At 46.9% G+C, this 17,373-nt stretch overlaps 1 protein-coding gene across 1 annotated transcript in view; it reads right to left on the reverse strand.

Annotated features, from left to right (window-relative positions):
* WDFY4 (WDFY family member 4) overlaps positions 1–17,373 on the reverse strand; it is a 254,300-nt gene that overhangs the window by 176,208 nt on the left and 60,719 nt on the right. The window contains exons 14-21 of the mRNA XM_007178732.2: positions 12,002–12,216; positions 10,711–10,805; positions 9,546–9,771; positions 9,055–9,131; positions 7,781–8,002; positions 6,961–7,139; positions 2,039–2,270; positions 839–984 (exon numbers count right to left, since the gene is read on the reverse strand). Coding sequence (XP_007178794.2) covers positions 839–984; positions 2,039–2,270; positions 6,961–7,139; positions 7,781–8,002; positions 9,055–9,131; positions 9,546–9,771; positions 10,711–10,805; positions 12,002–12,216 — 1,392 coding nt within the window. The remainder of the gene's footprint in view (positions 1–838; positions 985–2,038; positions 2,271–6,960; positions 7,140–7,780; positions 8,003–9,054; positions 9,132–9,545; positions 9,772–10,710; positions 10,806–12,001; positions 12,217–17,373) is intronic.

The raw sequence follows: 17,373 nt of genomic DNA on the forward strand, positions 1-17,373 counted from the left end.
GGAGCAACTTCGGTTATACAACTGTGCCACCAGTGTCCCGCATGCTCACTAGTGTAAACAAATGCTCACAGTGAGGAGCTGATGAGAGCAGGAAGGACCTGAGGACACTGGAGGTGGAACGGTGCTGTGAAGGCCAGAGCTGCCTCCTTCCTGATCTAGGGTCATCCAGCTCTGCAAGCCCTGGCATCACCGGTCTCAGACGGCCAGGAAGACAGGGACCCTGGTCTCCTCCAGCAGAAGGTTCTGTGCTGGTAAGGCACAGCTTTGGTGCCCAACAGGACTTAACCCCTGATCCTGCCGTCTCAGTAAAGGGAAGGGGCCTTTTGTCTGTGAGGGTGGAGAGAACGTAAACAAATCAGCCCAAATTCATCAGCAGTAAGCAAAAGAGCTCTTTATGCAGGAATTAGGAAATAGGAAGTCTAATGGCATCTTCATCTATAAACATGTCTGCTTGCTGTTTTGCAAATTTGTTGTTTGCATAAACACAGTGATTCAAAGAATATTTTGCAATGTTGGGGGGTTAGTAGCACCCAGAAAAGGGAAGCTCTGTAGTGTTCCCAGTGTCACAGAGGTTTTTTAAATATTCCATTTGTTCTTGCTCTACCAAGGAAAATGAAGAGCACCTACTTTCTTCTCAGAAATAAGAGGTTTAGTCTTGAGGGGTGCGAATGGGCAGGCGTCATGGAATATTTTAACAAATGAAGTGGGAAGCACGCCTGTGTGTAACTGTCTACACATGCACAAACGTGAATTAGTATTGACTTAATCACTGAAAGCTGAAGAAAGCCATGAGATCATGATTCCAAAACGGAGCAGCAAGTGAAGTTAGAAGGCATACCTCTTTGGCAATCAGGCGGCTGTCCACCTCATTGTATGCGTTTCTGATGTCTGCAACGCTGGTGATGGAGGAGCTGGCTATATGAAGGCCAAAGGAAACCCTTTCCTCTGCAACCAGGGGCATCACTTCCATACAAGGGTCCTCTCCTAAAATAACACATCTTCAGTTATGTCTATTCTCACTTTACTGAGTAGGAAATTAATCCTCAGAAGAGTAAGTATCTACTGCTACATGGCGAAGTAATCACTGAGGAATGTTTGTAGCTGCTATATGTTGTTATATTGTGTGTTATATATTACATGTTTTGCCCCTACCTGTGATTTCTGACACATAGAAAACTGTAGAGAAATCTCACAATATTAACCCTACTATAAAAATAGAGGCATTCCAGGTATGAAATTACTAAAGCTTGAGACACCTATCGAGAATGTAACCTCGCTCCCAAAATTCTGGGCCGAAAGCCCTAAGGTTTTCAATGAGCTGCATGTACATGGTAAACACATCCTTTGGCATGAGTGCCCAGGTCGCTGAGTCAAGGAGAGCCACATGTGGTACTTGAGAAGCATGGTGTGAATAGAGAGTTGATGCAACTTTGGCTCTGGACCTGACCTCCTCACATTGTTCTGGCCAGTGCCCTTTGCCAGAGGAAATAAAGATCAAAGAAGACATGGGGGCTGGAGACAGAAACACTCCACAGCACTCAATCGCCCTTCACCACGTACGAAGGCTTCCATACATAGATTCATTTATCATTCTTCCCAGATGCAAGCTGACCCCCTTGACTTGACGGAGCACAGAGAGCTATGCCCCTGCTTGAACAGCCAACAATCAATAATGAAAATGTGGATGTTTTGTCTGCCTGTTTAATAATTGAAGACAACAGTATACTTTAGTTAAAAAGCTTCTTCATTAAAAGGAATGTAACTTATTTATCTCATTCACTTCCCCCTTTCTTTGCTGATGGTATTACCCACCCACTTTCCTCCATTATGTGTGTTGGAACTGAAATCTAAAGGAGATTGTCATTTCCTTTTCTGACATTTTCTATTGGATTGTAAATATGTAATGATCCAATTACAGAGGTTTTCCCTAATGACTGGCCTGTGCTGAGTTTATTCTTTATAAATAAGCTATAAATAACTGAATGTCCATTTAAAAACTAGTATCAGCAAGATCATTATAAATCAAAACACCCCATACCTTGGGCATGCACAGCTTGGAAGTTACCACAATATCTTGGGCCAAGTTTGTTAATAACTTCCAGAGTTTCCATTGAGATGGCTTCTTCGAAGAGGTATGCAGGGCCCAGACGCCATATTAATAATGACTTTTGTTTCCAAACTCGAGGGGTAGCAATATACCCATAAATATCCACAAATGAAGATGGATCCATTGAAAGGAATGGTCCTGGTAAAGCCTGAATGTACAACATCTGTTAACATAAAAAGGTGGGGGGGGGAATGTAGATGGGAGGTGTTTAACCTTAGAATTAATCAAGCAAACACATAAAATATAAAATGATGTACCTTCTTCTTCTTTCAAAGTGAAAACTTATTTTACCTAAAAACATTACAAAGATAACTCTCAAAGCTGAGAAACAGTGCACAAAACAGTTTATAAAATGCTGGTGGGAGTAAAAAACTGACACTGTGCCTTTGGAAACAAATTTGATAAGAAATATAAAGTGCCACTAAAAGGTTCATCTTTTTTTCCCCAGTCATTTCACAAAGAACTTAAATGTCCAATACGGGTACCTTAATTAAGTTTTACATACTAAAAATAATTACAGACTGGAAAGGAAGAAATAAAACTGTCTCTATTTGCAGATGGCATGTCCATGTAGAAAATTCCAGAGAATCTACCAAAAAAAAAGATACTTCCTAGAACTAATACCTGAGTTCAGCAAGGTCACAGGATACATGATCAACACACAAAGATCGATTGCATTCTACACACTAACAAAGAACATGCAGAAACTGTAACTGCTCACAAGAAAATTAAATACTTTTTTGCTCTGCAAAATCCCATATGAAAGAGGATGAAAAGCAAGCTATAGATTAGGAGAAATTATTTACAAATTACATATCTAACAAAGGACGGGTATCTAAAATATTTAGATAAACTCTTAAAATTCAACAGTAAAAAACAAACAATCCAATTAGAAAATGAGTGAAACACATGCATAAGACATCACTAAAGAGGATATACAAGTTGCAAATAAGCACATGAGAGGATGTTCAATCTCATTAGCCATTAAGGGAATGCAAAATAAAAACAAGAGATATCATCACTACACACCTATCAGAATGGCTAATTAAAAAAGAGTGACATCACCAAATGCAGAGAAACGGGACCACTCATCCATTGCTGGTGGGAATGTAAAATGGCACAGTCACTATGGAAAAATATTTTGGCAGTTTCTTATAAAACTAAACATGCACTTACCATAGGACCCAGCAATTAGACTCTTAGGCATTTAACCCAGAGAAATGAAGACTTAAGCTCACACAAAAACCTGTATATAAATGTACATAGCAGCTTTATTTGTAACATCCCAAAACTGGGAACACCTCAGATGTCCTTCAATGGGTGAATGGTTATGTATCCATATCTGAGTAGTATGGAATACTATTCAGCAATAAAAAAGGGATGGACTACTGACATATACAACAACTAAGATAAATTTCCAGAGAATTAGCTGAATAAAAATCTAATCCTAAATATCACATACTGTATGATTCCACAGATGTAACAACATCTTTTAAATGACAACATTTTAGCTTACTGGTTGCCAAGTTTAGGGACAGGGATTGGGAGGGGGTGTGGGTGGGTGGTGGTGGTAGTTATAAAAATACAACAAAAGGGACCCTTGTGGTGATGGAAATGTTCTGTATCTTGGTGGGAGCAGTGGATGCAAGAACATACAAATGTGATAAAGAACATACAAATGTGATAAATTATATGGAACTAAATACACACACACAAGTACAAGTAAAACTGGGGAAATCTGAATAAATTAGCAGACTGTATCAATGTCAATATCTTGGCTGTGATATTCTCTAGTTTTGCAAGATATTAATTACCATTGGAGTAAACTGGATGAAAGGTACACAAGATTTCTCTCTTTCTTACCACTAAATGTTAGCCTACAATTTTCTCAAAAATTTCGATAAAAGAAATAGTTAACAGATTATCAGAAATTCAAAAATAATAGTTTCAAAGCCCATGTAGATAAAACATTTTAAAATGATAGTGTTAACTAAGTAGTATATAAAATGTTTTACACAATAAAGTCACAACTGTTTTATTAAAGGAATAAAAACTGAAAGAAACTATAAATGATGGTAAGGTAGAAGGAATGTAGGTAATCTTTATTTTTCAGTTATTTCAAAATGTGTTTATATTATTTTTATAACGACTACAAAATTATACATGAATATGTATATAAATACATATTTTTAAAATGAGAGGTTATATAATGTCAGAAATATTCTTTTTATCCCTACCAATTAAGTAAGATTTTCAAATAAAAACAAGCCAAGTTTTTCCAAGCTGTCAAGCCTACCTAGAGTGAGGTCTACTGTGCTCTCTCTCCCCTTTCCCATCCCTGTAGGCAGAGACTTTTTCTCCCACCTGACAAAGGTGCCCCACCCCTCCAATCCACCTTGCCCCCTTCTTCTCAGATTCCTACAGTGTATACTCACTGCACTATTCAGATTGATTTATAGACATAAGATGTCTCAGATTGCTCCCAAATCATTTTGCTCAATTCAAGCTGTTAACACACTCCCCACCTTTCACAGTTGAACTTGACTTCCCTTGGAAATAAAAGCAAAGGCTCTAACATTTGAGAACAGCTCTTTCACTAGGTTATCCCCAACCAAAGCCCACTTTGTTCTTGCCCAACTGTCACCCGCGTCTAATATGTTGATCCCGACTAAATTTCACTTGCTGATTCTGACCGGACTTGCTGAAATCATCTTGGAAAGTCAACTCTGTCAGACTTGGCCCTTGGCCATTCTCCATGGCATATTTTGGCATATTCCCACAGCATCATACCACTTCCAACCTCCCTGCTGACTGAATCTGGTTTAGCTGGTCCCACAGGGTTGGATGTTCATCCATGTACCAATTCACTAAACAATACCATCAGCCAGTCCATGTTACTCCTTGTGGCTATAAATTCAGTGCGATTCATCAAGTGTTTATTGCATGCTTTCTGTATGCCAGTCCTGTGTTAGGTGCAAGCAAATTCCAAATATCAATAGGACAAGCCTCTTAGCCTCAAGGTACATGATCTATTTCACAGAACACAACCTATTCTATGAAACAAGACAGAATGCCAACATACTCTGTGAAAGAGGACCAAAACTAGTCCACTCTGTAGTTATGCCTAAACAGATTAAAAACAAAGACACTGGGAAACCACTAATGTGATCACACTTTCCATCCTGGCTAACGTGAGTGACCACTACTCCTTCTCCACTGACAGCTCAAGCCCTGCCCCATTCCTCCTACCTCCTGAAAAATGTTCTGAACATACACAGACACCAAATTGCCTTTCTGACAGCACCCAAGTCAGAACAGACTGACCTCCACTTCTTCGAACCCTCCCAAAAAAATCACCTAAAATGAGCCCAAATCCTATTAGCTCCTCCTAGGTCCTTATTACCCAATGGGGTAAGGAGTCTCTTGCTACAGCAAGCTTAATAAATGTAACTCTTGTTTTGTACTATATGCATGCTCCTGGAGGTATTTGGCTGGTAGGCATGGACAATTCCTAACACCTAGTAGGTGTTCAATAAATATTTAATGAGGGAAGGAAGCGAGGGAAGGAATTGTTAATGATTTAAGAAAAAAGTTAACTGTATGTTTTGAAGGACCTTTGTCATGCTCCTGGTGAATCTTTCTGGTTACCACTGCTTTTTTTGATAAGACATTTACCAGAAGATAGCATCAAATTCATCTTCAAGTGTTCCACAGAATTTAGGTTGTTCTAACCTAATGATTCTCAACCTGGGCGATTTTGCCCTCCCCCACCAAGACATTTGGAAATGTCTAGAGACATTTTTGGTGGTCACAGCTGGGCAGAAGGAGATGCTATAGCATCTTTGGTGGGGGCTAAGATGCTGCTAAATGTCCTAATATACACAGAATAGGACCCCACAGCAAAGAATGATCGGGCTCCAAATGTCAAACTATTGAAATGGGAAAACCCTATTAATCTCAAGTTCTCCATTCTGGCTTAATATTGGAATCACTTGGGAAACTTTGAAAACATCACCAAATTACCCCACTCACAGACATTCTGCTGTATTTAATCTGGGGTATAGCCTATGCAAGAGAACTTTTAAAAGACTTCCCAAATGATTCAAGAACGTAGCCTAGGTTGAGATGCTGTCTCTGGAACCTGGGTGAAAATCTGGCTGCACCTGCCCTCTGTGGTCTTCTGGGTCCTTCTGTCTCTGGCTTCTTCAGGGACCTCTGACAGTGGTTGCTGGAGCACGCCTGCCAGGTCTTCATCTCCCAGCTTCCTCTCCCTTATGCCCTAGGACCTCAGGTGTCTCTAAATGACAGTGACGAGACGCTTCCTCCAGCTATATGTTCACATTCTATTACCTTCTCTAAGCAGGGGACCATCCTTTCCTCATCATTCCTGCTCTAAATCTGGCAAGACATGTTGGTGTCTTTGCAAGTCCTTGTGTCTTGCTGCTAAGTGTAGCATGCAGACTGGCTGCATTAGATTCACCAAAGAGCCTCTTAGAAAAGTAGAACCGTGGGTCCTGCTCAGACCTCCCTGGGGAATTCACACGTTAAAATGTGAGAAGCCTTGTTTTGTTCACTCTGGAGATTTATATTCTCTTATGACTATTCTTAAAATCATAACTGTCATGACTATTCTTATTTCCATGTTTTAGTTTCTGCCCTGGTTGTGTGACCATCATCTAAAGATGTTCTTTTTATGCCTGAGCTCAGCCAGGTGTTCTGGACAGCAAGGGGGTTTCATTAGATACCAACGCTGCTGCTGAAAGAAAGCAAAGAACTGAACTGAGGCCACTCTCGGGTGGTGTGGCCGGGAGGCATGGCCATGGGGCAAGTACAGCTGGGGAAAACCATCTCACCTTGGCTGAGCCGATGACCTGTCCATCCAGATAGGTGGAAACGGTACAATTCCTTTTCATTTCCTTGGTGACAACCACAGCCAGGTGGTGCCACTGACCACAGGCCAGCAGCTGGCCACACCTGACCCGAAGCTGGCGTCCCGCAGAAGGCTCAGGGTCATCCTCGGGTTCCATGACATCTGGAAGAGAACACAAACACCAGACCTGGCCTGCAGTGTCAGACAGCAGCAACCCGGCAGAAGGGGGCCTTGTGCCCATGGAGCCAGTGCCGAGTCCCCCCGCCATAGAATACTGACAACAGCAGCTGTCATTGCTGGAGCTCTTGCTTTGTGCCAGGCACTGAGGTAGGCACTATCGTGATTTCCATGTTACCATCCTGAGGCACAAAGAGGTTAGGTAACTTGCCTAAGGTTGCATAGCCAGAGTTCAAGCCCAGGAGTCAGGCTGCAGGGTCTACCCCTCACTAGACTGCTGCCTCCACAGTGATGCACACAGGGTGGTGAATACCTGCGAGGGAAGGAGCCTAGGCGGCTGTGCTGTGTGTAAAGGATGCCAAGCCAAACCCTGGGCCTTCCAGTGTCAATGTCTCACTATGAAATGGGGCACACAAGAACAGGAGTGGCCATAATACCCTGGCCTTGGCCATCTCAGGCCAGTTCAGGCCATCGCAGGCAGGTGAGCTTGGAGAGGCGGGCTGAGCTCCTTGAGGCAGAGCCAGGACCAGCCACCTGTACAACTGAGGGAGGGCGGGTCCCCCTGGCTCTTGGGCCAAGAGCTGCGGACTCAGCCCCACTTCTCCCAGGGGTGGGTGAAACCTTACCCAGGGGCTGAAGCTCTTTCTCTTCTGTAGACACAACCAAGGAGAGGTCTTCCGGGCAGAGGCTGACAGAGAAGCAGACGAAGGGCTGCTCGGTCCTGGCCAGGTGGCGTACCACGGTCAGGAAGCGCAGCGGGTGGCCCTCCGTGACTGAGCTGTGCCTGCTGACCAGGAACCAGCAGGAAAAGGTCAGGCCCCCTGGCGGAGGGAAGGACCTGGCAGCGCCTGGGGTCAGAACACAAGCACGCCGTTAGGCTTTGTCCTGCTGCAGAAGCCTGTCTAGACTCACTGTGGCTCTGACTCAGCTCAGGGGTGGCCCTACTGTGCGCCAGCACTGTGCTCCACCTGACTCACACCTATTTTACAATGACCCCACGCAGGAGAATGCTCTTGTCTCCTTATTCATACTTGCAGCAATAAGTCATATTCCCTCCAGGGCTTGAGCCCAGATCCTCGAAGCCTCTCTCCAATGCTGGCCCACCTATTATTCCATGCTGCCTTGCCAAGGGAGTGGAGAGGTGGCACACCCCTTAGATCCGTCATCATGTGGCCCACGGGTCAGCTGGTCTAAAGCCAGGCCATGTGCTACGTGGGGCAGAGGACCCCGGCCTAGCTTGGCTAAGCCTTGCCTGGGGAGTATTCCACTCTAGGGAAACCCACGCCCTCCCGCCTCGTAACAGGGTTAGCGGAACAGGCAGGGCCCACTGCCCTCACTGAATGGGTAGAATCAGGCTTGGAACCCTGCACTGATGGGCAGTAAATGTAATGGCTCCTCAGCACCTACCCTCCCATAGAAACCCAGACCCTGGCTCTCCTAACAAGGGGTGCCTGGTTTTCAGCTGACTGCAGCACTGTACAAAGCAGGCCAAGGCCCAGTCGATCCCCACATGAGCCAAAGACTGGATGGCCATCAACAGAGAACTCATATTCCTCTCTAGAGAGAGCCGTAAGGTGGGGTGAGGTGTCCATTTCAGCCTCTGTCAATCACTGACAAAATGCGTCAAAGCCAGGCCCAGCCACCAACTCACCCACCGAGCCCATCAGTGCTAACACAGCCCCCTCTCTGTGCAGAGCCATGGGCTGGGCCCTTGGGATGCACAGTGAACAGGACATCCCTGCCCCAAGGCAGGCATGACCAACGGGACAAGCGGGACCAAGAGGAAGACTCACGCTTTCTGGAAATGCCAAGTGGAAATCGGAAATCAAGGCTCCCCAAGGACTTACTCCCAGGTCGGGGAGGGGACCTCAGCAAGCTAAACCCCCAGGGAAGCACCTACCTGTCCCAATCCCTCCAGAGACCGAGTATTCAGTGCTGGTTCCCATCACCGTAGACAGGGTTGGAATAAACAAACAGCTGGAACAGGAAAGTGTCTCAGATCATTGAACCGCAAGCCAACCTGTGGCGTGAGGTTTCCCCCTCTGTCCTTCTGCAGGGGCCTCACTCCCTCCTAGACCATGAGGCCCCAAGGACAGAAAGCACCTGATGCTGGCACCAGGACCCTAAGAAAGGAATCTGCTCTGGAGGCTAGAGGGGAGGGCGGTCCAGAATGCAGACACACCAGGGGAATGAGAGGGTCCTGGCCCAAGACAGCTGGGGACACTGCCTCTAAGAAGCCACTGAGAAGATAGGGTGTCCATGACCCAGACATTTTCCACAGCTGAGTGTGAGAGACGATGGGAACTACACTTTTGTAATCAATATTATAATTCACCCAAGGCACTGGGAAATTAATAAAGTGTATTTCAAGTATATGAAAGCCTGTCATACCCATAACCTTCCACAGACATGTCAAATTCCACGAAGGATGGAGCCAGGGCTGCCCTCTGAGGCTGCAGGTTGCGTGGGGAGGTCATGGAGATGAGGCTCAGTGCTGTCTGAAGGGCGGTGGTTGAGCCCTGGGATGGCCCTGAGGGCCTGAGGGCCTGTGTGACTGCTGAGCAAGGGCTGGTGTCCAGGGGACCCTCAGCAGGCACTGGTGCCACTGCCTGTGACCCTAGGGCAGCAAGCAGGAGAAGAGCTGTGTCTTTGCTCAAACCATTTCTGCCCCTCTTCTGACAACAACCCCCATATTTCTGCTACAGCCCCGAAGGAGGGCTCTGCAGAGTACCATGCCATTCCTAATCCTGAGGGTGTCCTCCTGGGCCCTCCGCTGGCCCTCCCACCTGGGCTCTCTGCTGATTCTGATAACACGGAACTGTTGTGACAACCTGCTCCTCCTAGAAACTTCTCACTTTAATTCTATCGTGGCCCCCACCCCTTTCCAATACAGGTTTTCTGTTGCTGTCACTGGCTTGCCCCATTGGCTATCACTCACTGCGGCTTTGTCTTGGTTCTCTGGCCTCCACACTCTCTTTCACAACAGCCTGTCTCCTCGAAAGCTCTGTCTCTCACCTCTGGCTGCCGGCTCAAGCCTGACTCTCCGTCCTTGCTTTTCAATTGGGCCTCCTTGCCTCAATGTCCTATGCAATCTTATATTCAGCGTGTCCATGCCTCTCTTTTCTCCAAGCTGGTTCCCTAGACCAGCATCTTTCCAGGTACCAGGCCAATGCTTGGTCCTCCTGACCTCCTAACTCCCCCGAGCTGTGAGCTGTGCAGAAAGCTGACACTGTTCCCCTGCCCAGGGCCAGCGCTGGGCACTCCTGCGTGCGCCGTGACATGAAGGTTTCCGAGCTCCAGGCCCAGAGGGGTCAAGTACACACTCATCATCACCATCCTGTATGGGGGTAGGGGTCTCCCTCCTTCCATATCTGGTCTTTATCTGGGGACCACTGATCTGATCCTTCTGCTTTTTCCTCATTTGCTCCATTGAGCAGCAGGCAAAATCATTTTTAAATCTGTCTGCTTCCCATATGTCGTAAAGGATCCCTTACAAGAAATGCATATTGTCTTTTAAATCCCATTATCCTGCCCCTATTCCTTCCTCTGTCCTCACCTGGGCATCCAGAGTCCCCTCCATGTACGTGAGATGAACTGAGGATTTTCGCTGCAGCCGATGGAGGTGGAGCAATTCCAAAACCTAGAAACTGTCTGAATATCATAGCAAACAAGAGAACCAAATGAAGACATTTTGCAGGCAGAAATTTCCTCCAGCTTCATCTGAGCACTGTCCTAGATCCCAGAGCTCGCTGGCTCCCCCCGCCATGCCTTCCTCTCTCTGCCTGGAAACCCTTTCCTCAGGCCATACAGAAACAGGGCATCCCTGACCTGGCACTCAGACCAGAGAGCTGGTGAATTTAAGTGCTTTTGATTTAACCAGTGGGACCTTGAGAGGAGAAGGGTTTTGTTGGAAAATAACTTTGTCATACTTTGTTTTTAAGTTTCTAATGGAATTGACTAATCAGCTGAACTAAGCACGATGGCCTTGTCTGACAGCCCCACAGCTAGAGGCAGAAAGAGGCTGGCCTGGCCCCTGGGTCCCATGCCTGCTGGCTGGAGGGGCTGCTTTCCATCCCCCTGCACTTGGTCCTGTGTGCCAGCAGGGGTCCAGCTGGCCTGTGGCCCCGGGCACCACCCTCCCTACACCTACACTGTCTAGGGCAGGGTGGCCCGGCCACAAGTACTTAAGAGACCCTTGACCTCCCTCCTAGAGCCTTTCTTTCCTCTGCTTTTCTGTCTTGTGTGTCTGCTCCTCCTTGTGCATCTTCCCTCCCTGCTGTGGCTCTCCAGGAAACATGTGGCTTCATGGAGGGGCTGCAGAGGGAAGGCCCCACAGGACACAGTGGTGCTGCCTCTGGCCCCGTCCCTGTAGGGAGCCCAGTCGCGGCCCGTCACACCAGCTAAGCTCCCTGTGGTCCAGCCTCGTGGCAGTCAGGCCCCTATAGCCTCCACCCCTCTCAGCAGGGCATCTTCACCTGGTCTGGTGAACTGCACAGGCCACAGGCCTCAGCCACTGCCACTCCCTTGAAGTCCCCCTCTTTATACCCAACCTCCCGACTTTGGTCCTCCCAGCTCCTCAGAGCTCCCACTCTGAACCGAGCATCCCATCCAGCGCTCTTCTGTATTGTCTGCAGGACCCTTTGCTTATTATCCCTCTCCCCGAGAACACCAGCTCCATGGGAGGGGCTACGTCCGCTCTGCGGGCCGCACACTGTTGCAGACCCAAGGCTCCTCCCTGGACTTGCAGTGTCCATCGCTGGCAAGGGGGAGGGGGCACTCTTACTGCCCATTGTGCACTCGCATGGCTGCCAGGGGCTTGGCAGCATTTAGCGTGCAGCACACGGTACCTTAACACGTCTGGTTCAATGGCTTGGGAAGCCAGCTTTTCAAAAATCCTGCTGAGCCCCGAGTGCAAGGGGCTGCTGCCGGCGGTCAGAGCCTGGTGGCAGTAGGTCATGAGGGTCCTGAGCATCCCCGCCTCACACATGACCTGACGGTTCTTCTCCGACTTCACCAGGGACTGGATGTGACTGGCCACGGAGCACTGGATCTCCTTGGAAAGCTAAGAGTAACCAAAGCAAGCAGTGAGCCCTGGAGGTCGGCATGTTTCGTGGGCCACTTTGGTAAGCTCCCCACTAGGCCTTGAGTTGGTGGTGGGGCGAGGAGACTAGCCCTCACAGCCTGTTCTTACCGCACCCCATCTGTCCTGGGCCTCTCAGACGTGGCCTCCTCACAGGAGCTGCCAAACAGGTAGACAGCTTAACACAGACGGCAAACTGGCAAGCAAGAGGCTGCACCAGCCTGAGACATGTGGTGCTTGACCCACACACTGTTTAAACCGTTTCTAAATTGCTAACATTTAAAAGCCTGGAGATTCCATGTAAAAGTCCAGACTTGTGGCCTCTCTCAAAAGGTGGAAAGATCTGGCCACGCTGCTTTGCCATCCTGTGTCTGTCGAGAAGCAGTGGGAGCTGGGCAGCGGCGATGCCCTCTAGCGGGTCCCACAACTCACCCCCTACCCACTGGCATCACTCACTCAACAGTCCTGTGTTTGAGTTGCATCCCCAGCCTAGAAGGTGGAATCCTCCTGGCAGTGCCAGCCTGCAGGAGGTGCCCCACCCAGGCTGTTGGCTGTGGCAGCTGCAGCCCCCTCCGTCTTCACGTGCCAAACCACACCAGCTCATACAAGCCCCTGAAGTCACGGCTCCAGTGGGGAAGCCTTCCCTTCACCCCTCATCCTTTGTGCATCTCTCTGTGCTAAGCACATTTGGACACACAGACAGCTGGCCTCTTATCTTCCTCCTACTAGATTTCAACTCACTTCACTATCTTTATGTCCTTGAAGACCACAGGATAGAGTGCATAGAATCAGCTCAGTCAGTACTGAGCCAAATACAATACATTGTTTTCACAATCTTCCTTTCTTCATAGAAGGGTAAACCCCTGGAATTCCCAGCCTCCATGGATATATAAATGGGGGGGTGGAATTTTCTTCATAAAAACTTTTAAGACTGTCCACATTTTCTTTTACTTTGTATAAGACTCTCTGAAATGACCAGGATACCAGTTAGATCTTAATGGAGTTTTCCTGCAGTGGAGGCTATGTGGGCTCCACCCAGACCTCCTTCTCCAGGTTAGTGTACCCATCGCAGCTGCCCCTCCTGTGGAGGTCAACCTCCCCTAAGTGGTAGCTGCCCTGCTATGTAACCCCCATATATATGTCCATGCATGCATACATGTGTGTACATGTACACATACATGCACGTACACACATACATAAAAGTGTGCACATATAAATACAAACACATATACATCGCCCCCAGACTACAGCCAATGAACCAATGCCCTTCAGCCTCTGTGGTGCAATTCATGCTGAGAGCCCCGCCCTGTAGGCTCAGGCTGAAGCTAGACTTCAGCTGATAGCATGTCCTCACTCAGCTCCTTCCCCTGCACCACTCTGCTTCCCTCACCTCCCTTCTTCTGAGTCCCTCCCTCCACAAATCCCATGCACCTGTAGCCCTCTCTCGGGCTCCACTTTGGGGAACCCAAGCGGAGAGCCTAGCCTGCTTTTCATATTGCACACATTTGCCCTAGTCTCTGGTTTCAAGAAAAGGGATCTATGGTGATGTAGATTATGTCTAGCTTAGTCTACCAACGTAAAGCCAGGAGTCACCATAAAGGCACTTACTCTGGGACTCCGGCCCAACACTCAGAATCACCTCGCTCTACCATCACCTACCTCCCTGTGCATGTAGTTATTCGAGGCCACCCTGCCCAGAGATGGTCAAGAGTATGTCTGTATCACTAAGGGATAGAAATTTGTAAGATGGCGTTCTTCTTCAGGCTGTGAACTCAGTTTTGTAGCATATGTGTTTCAAGGATTACAATGTGTGGTGAAACATATTTACAGTGTTTATCATCAGTTTTTAGATTTTTTTTAAAAGGAAGGGGTCACACAGCTCACCCTCCCATCCTCCCACGCCTTCCAAAAGCATGACACCTATAGCTCCTGCCTCAAACTGATGACATTCAGTGAAATTCCCATCATTACAATATCTTCGGTAATATTTTCGACTTAAAATTTTAGACGATTCAATTTTAGTTTAAAATATAAACTACATTAGAATGGTTTTCAGGGGGACTGCTCCCAGCTAGGATTTTGTCACTCTGTCAACATCACTGATGTCAAGCAGAGATCTCATCACTCAAAGAAGATGGTCCCTGCAATGGACTGTTTGTGTTCCCCTCCACCAAATTCATACGTTGAAACCTAACCCCCAGCGTGGTGGTATTTGGAGGTGGGGCCTTTGAGAGATGCTTCGGTCTTGAGGGTAGAGCCATCATGAATGGGATTAGTGGCCTTAGGAAAGAGACCCCAGAGAGCTCCCTCCTCCCTTGCACCATGTGAGGACACAGCGAGAAGAGTGCCATGAGTGTGGAAGTGGGTCCTCACCAAACACCGAATCTGCCAGCACCTTGATCTTGGGCTTGCCAGCCTCCAGAACCGTGAGAAATCAATTTCTGTTATTTGTAAGCCACCTGGTCTATGGTATTTTGTTATAGCGGCCCGAATGGATGAAGACAATCCCCTTCCCTGTCACTGTGGTATCTGCACAGCCAGCCTGAGATGCTAGAGGGACATGTATAACCCAACAGGGACCAGAAACAGAAGAAAGAAATGCCAGATCTAATTTACACTAAACAATTCCATGTCTTTTACTTTAAGACGCCCTTCCATGTAGAAATCTCCCCAACCTCCTGATTCCCTTCCCCAAATCTTTCTTCCAATGCTCTAAGTGTCCCTCCCTACATCCAAAGAGCCCGCACCTCTGCCTTCCTTCTCCACTCTTCTCAAAACAGAAAAGCTGCTTCTACCCTCTTGCCCAGAACTCTCCCTCTCCCAGAACTTGGAATATTTGGTAACTGCAGTCTTTTAATTTGGGGTGAGAGTTGGGGAGACAGTCTGCATGAAATAATAAGATGCAAAAATAACAACACAATGTATTATTAATAAGAATTAAAAAGAAATGTCTACAATCTCCAATTTTTATTACCAGCACTTCACTTATTGCTTTGGGGACTTTTGGCTTTCCTTTTTGTTGTTGTTTTTGCTTTTTTTTTTCCTCACCAGAGCAGGAATACTTAAAATCTAAATATGCAAAAAAGAAAGCAAAAAAGAAAAAATTTTCAAAAGGGAGAAATAGAAATGCTGATCTTATCTAATGATGCCACAAGTTTACTCCAAAATTGCTCAATACCCCATAATGGAGGAGGGAAAATTGATCATCCTCATTATCGCTGCAGCTCTGTCAATACCAATATTGCCTTGTTTTGAATAAAATGTGCTGTTTTTTTCAATGTTGGTTCCAGTAAAATGGGGTTTTAGTGAAAATATGAGCAGTAGCAGGAAACCAGTCTGGTTTCTCCCCCTACAAATGGATTGATTTTCCTAACGCACATTACTTCCAATGCAGGAAGGGGATAGTGGTTCAATTAGGACTCAGTGGTAAGCGCTCAGGGTCATCAGCAGGCTGGACCTGCAAGGCAAATTATCACAGAGAGACGTGCGGGGCTGCCTGTAGGAGTTTTCTGCCTTCTCCACTTAGCAGTTGAGTCTTCAAGTCTGTCCTTGTCCAGCTGTGGATGTTTAATCTTCTTTATCTCTCTTCCACCCCCCACTTTCTCTCCTGGTCCAGATTAATATGGTGGTCCCAGAGCCCAATGAGGGCTGGGTCCTGGTGGGGTGGGTCCCTCCAAGGAGGCGTGGGCTATGAGTACATCAGTCCAGAGTGTGTCTTCTGGACATTAATCATGTAGTCCTAACTAAAAACCATCAGATGACCAGCATCTGCTTCCCCCAGACACTTAGAAAGAACTAGGGACTTCCACTGAGCTACTCAAATTTGGACTAGTCACTTATTCCAAATTTGGTTGAAATGTTCTTTATTTGATGATTTTGGAAGAGAGATGATGCATTTTAAGTGACCTCTGCCCTTCTGGGATGTCACAGGTAAATAGCGCCCACAGATGTGTTTTATTTGACAAGTCGTTGTGGTTTTTTATCTTTGCTTACTTAGAATTAGCTCTCTCTTTATATGAGCATAAACTTTCCATTGTGCACAGCCCCCACCAGCCTAATACACTCGTTTGCAGTGCCCACATGGCCTTATAGGCATGGGAGTCTGTGATATTGGTTTAGGTGTAAGAGGGTCCAAATCCCATTGAATCAGTAGAATCCATGTCTAAAGGCATGGCTTCCTGGATGTACTTGTATAGATTTGCAATGAAGACCAAGATGCATGTGGGTGGGTGCCTGCTTTAAATCTTCTGCTTCTTTTACGAATTACATACATATGATGGCCAATACATCCTGGTTACAGAAGCCTAGGATCTTATATTAATAAAATATTTGTCTCTTTCCAGCTTTACTTCCCAACCCCCCCTTTGGTCCACCGTGTACTCTACCCCAGTAACATCCTCACCCTTTGCTGAATACGCCATAACCTTTTTGACTGATGCCCAAAGTTGAGAATGTCCTTTCTAATCCCATCCTTTTGCTGAGGTCCTACTTATTAAAGAGACAATTCACATGTTCTCTCATCTAAGAAAACTTTTCTGATCTTCCTAACTAGCACTGTGTCCACACTTGAATCATTATAAACACCACACTATGACAAGCTATCTATTTACCAAGAACTGTGAACTGCTGCCAGAGACAATGGCTCCTCATCCTTGTTTCCCTAGCACATATCCCTGTGCCTCAAACACAATAGCTGCCCAGTAAGTGCAAGCACAAGGGCACAAGGTGTTCTAGGAAATAGCAGGTGCACTGGACCAGAGAAGGTGGTCAGAAAAGGTGATGTGCCAACGGAGTGTTGAAGAATAATGAAAACAGTGCCAGGTCAGCGGGGGAGATGATCTTTCCTGAGCCTGCGGTCAGCCCTGAGATGGAGCATGAGGACATTACTAGGGAAACCAGCTTGTAAACATCCATCCAGGAGGATGCCTGCACAGCCTGGAACCTGAAACATCTGTGAAGAGTTTCCGTCACCTTGGACACACACCCCCTCACTCCGCGACAGCTAGGTCAGGTGAGCAGTGGGCTCCGTGAGACGCAACATCAGCTTCCAGCCAGAACCCTTCCCCGCTGTGGCCTGGGCGTCCTCGGTTAGCTCAGAGAAGGAGGGATTAACTTACCCTGAGTATCTCTATTGCTTTG

The sequence above is a fragment of the Balaenoptera acutorostrata genome, chromosome 16 (assembly GCF_949987535.1).
Source record: "Balaenoptera acutorostrata chromosome 16, mBalAcu1.1, whole genome shotgun sequence".
Taxonomy (NCBI): domain Eukaryota; kingdom Metazoa; phylum Chordata; class Mammalia; order Artiodactyla; family Balaenopteridae; genus Balaenoptera; species Balaenoptera acutorostrata.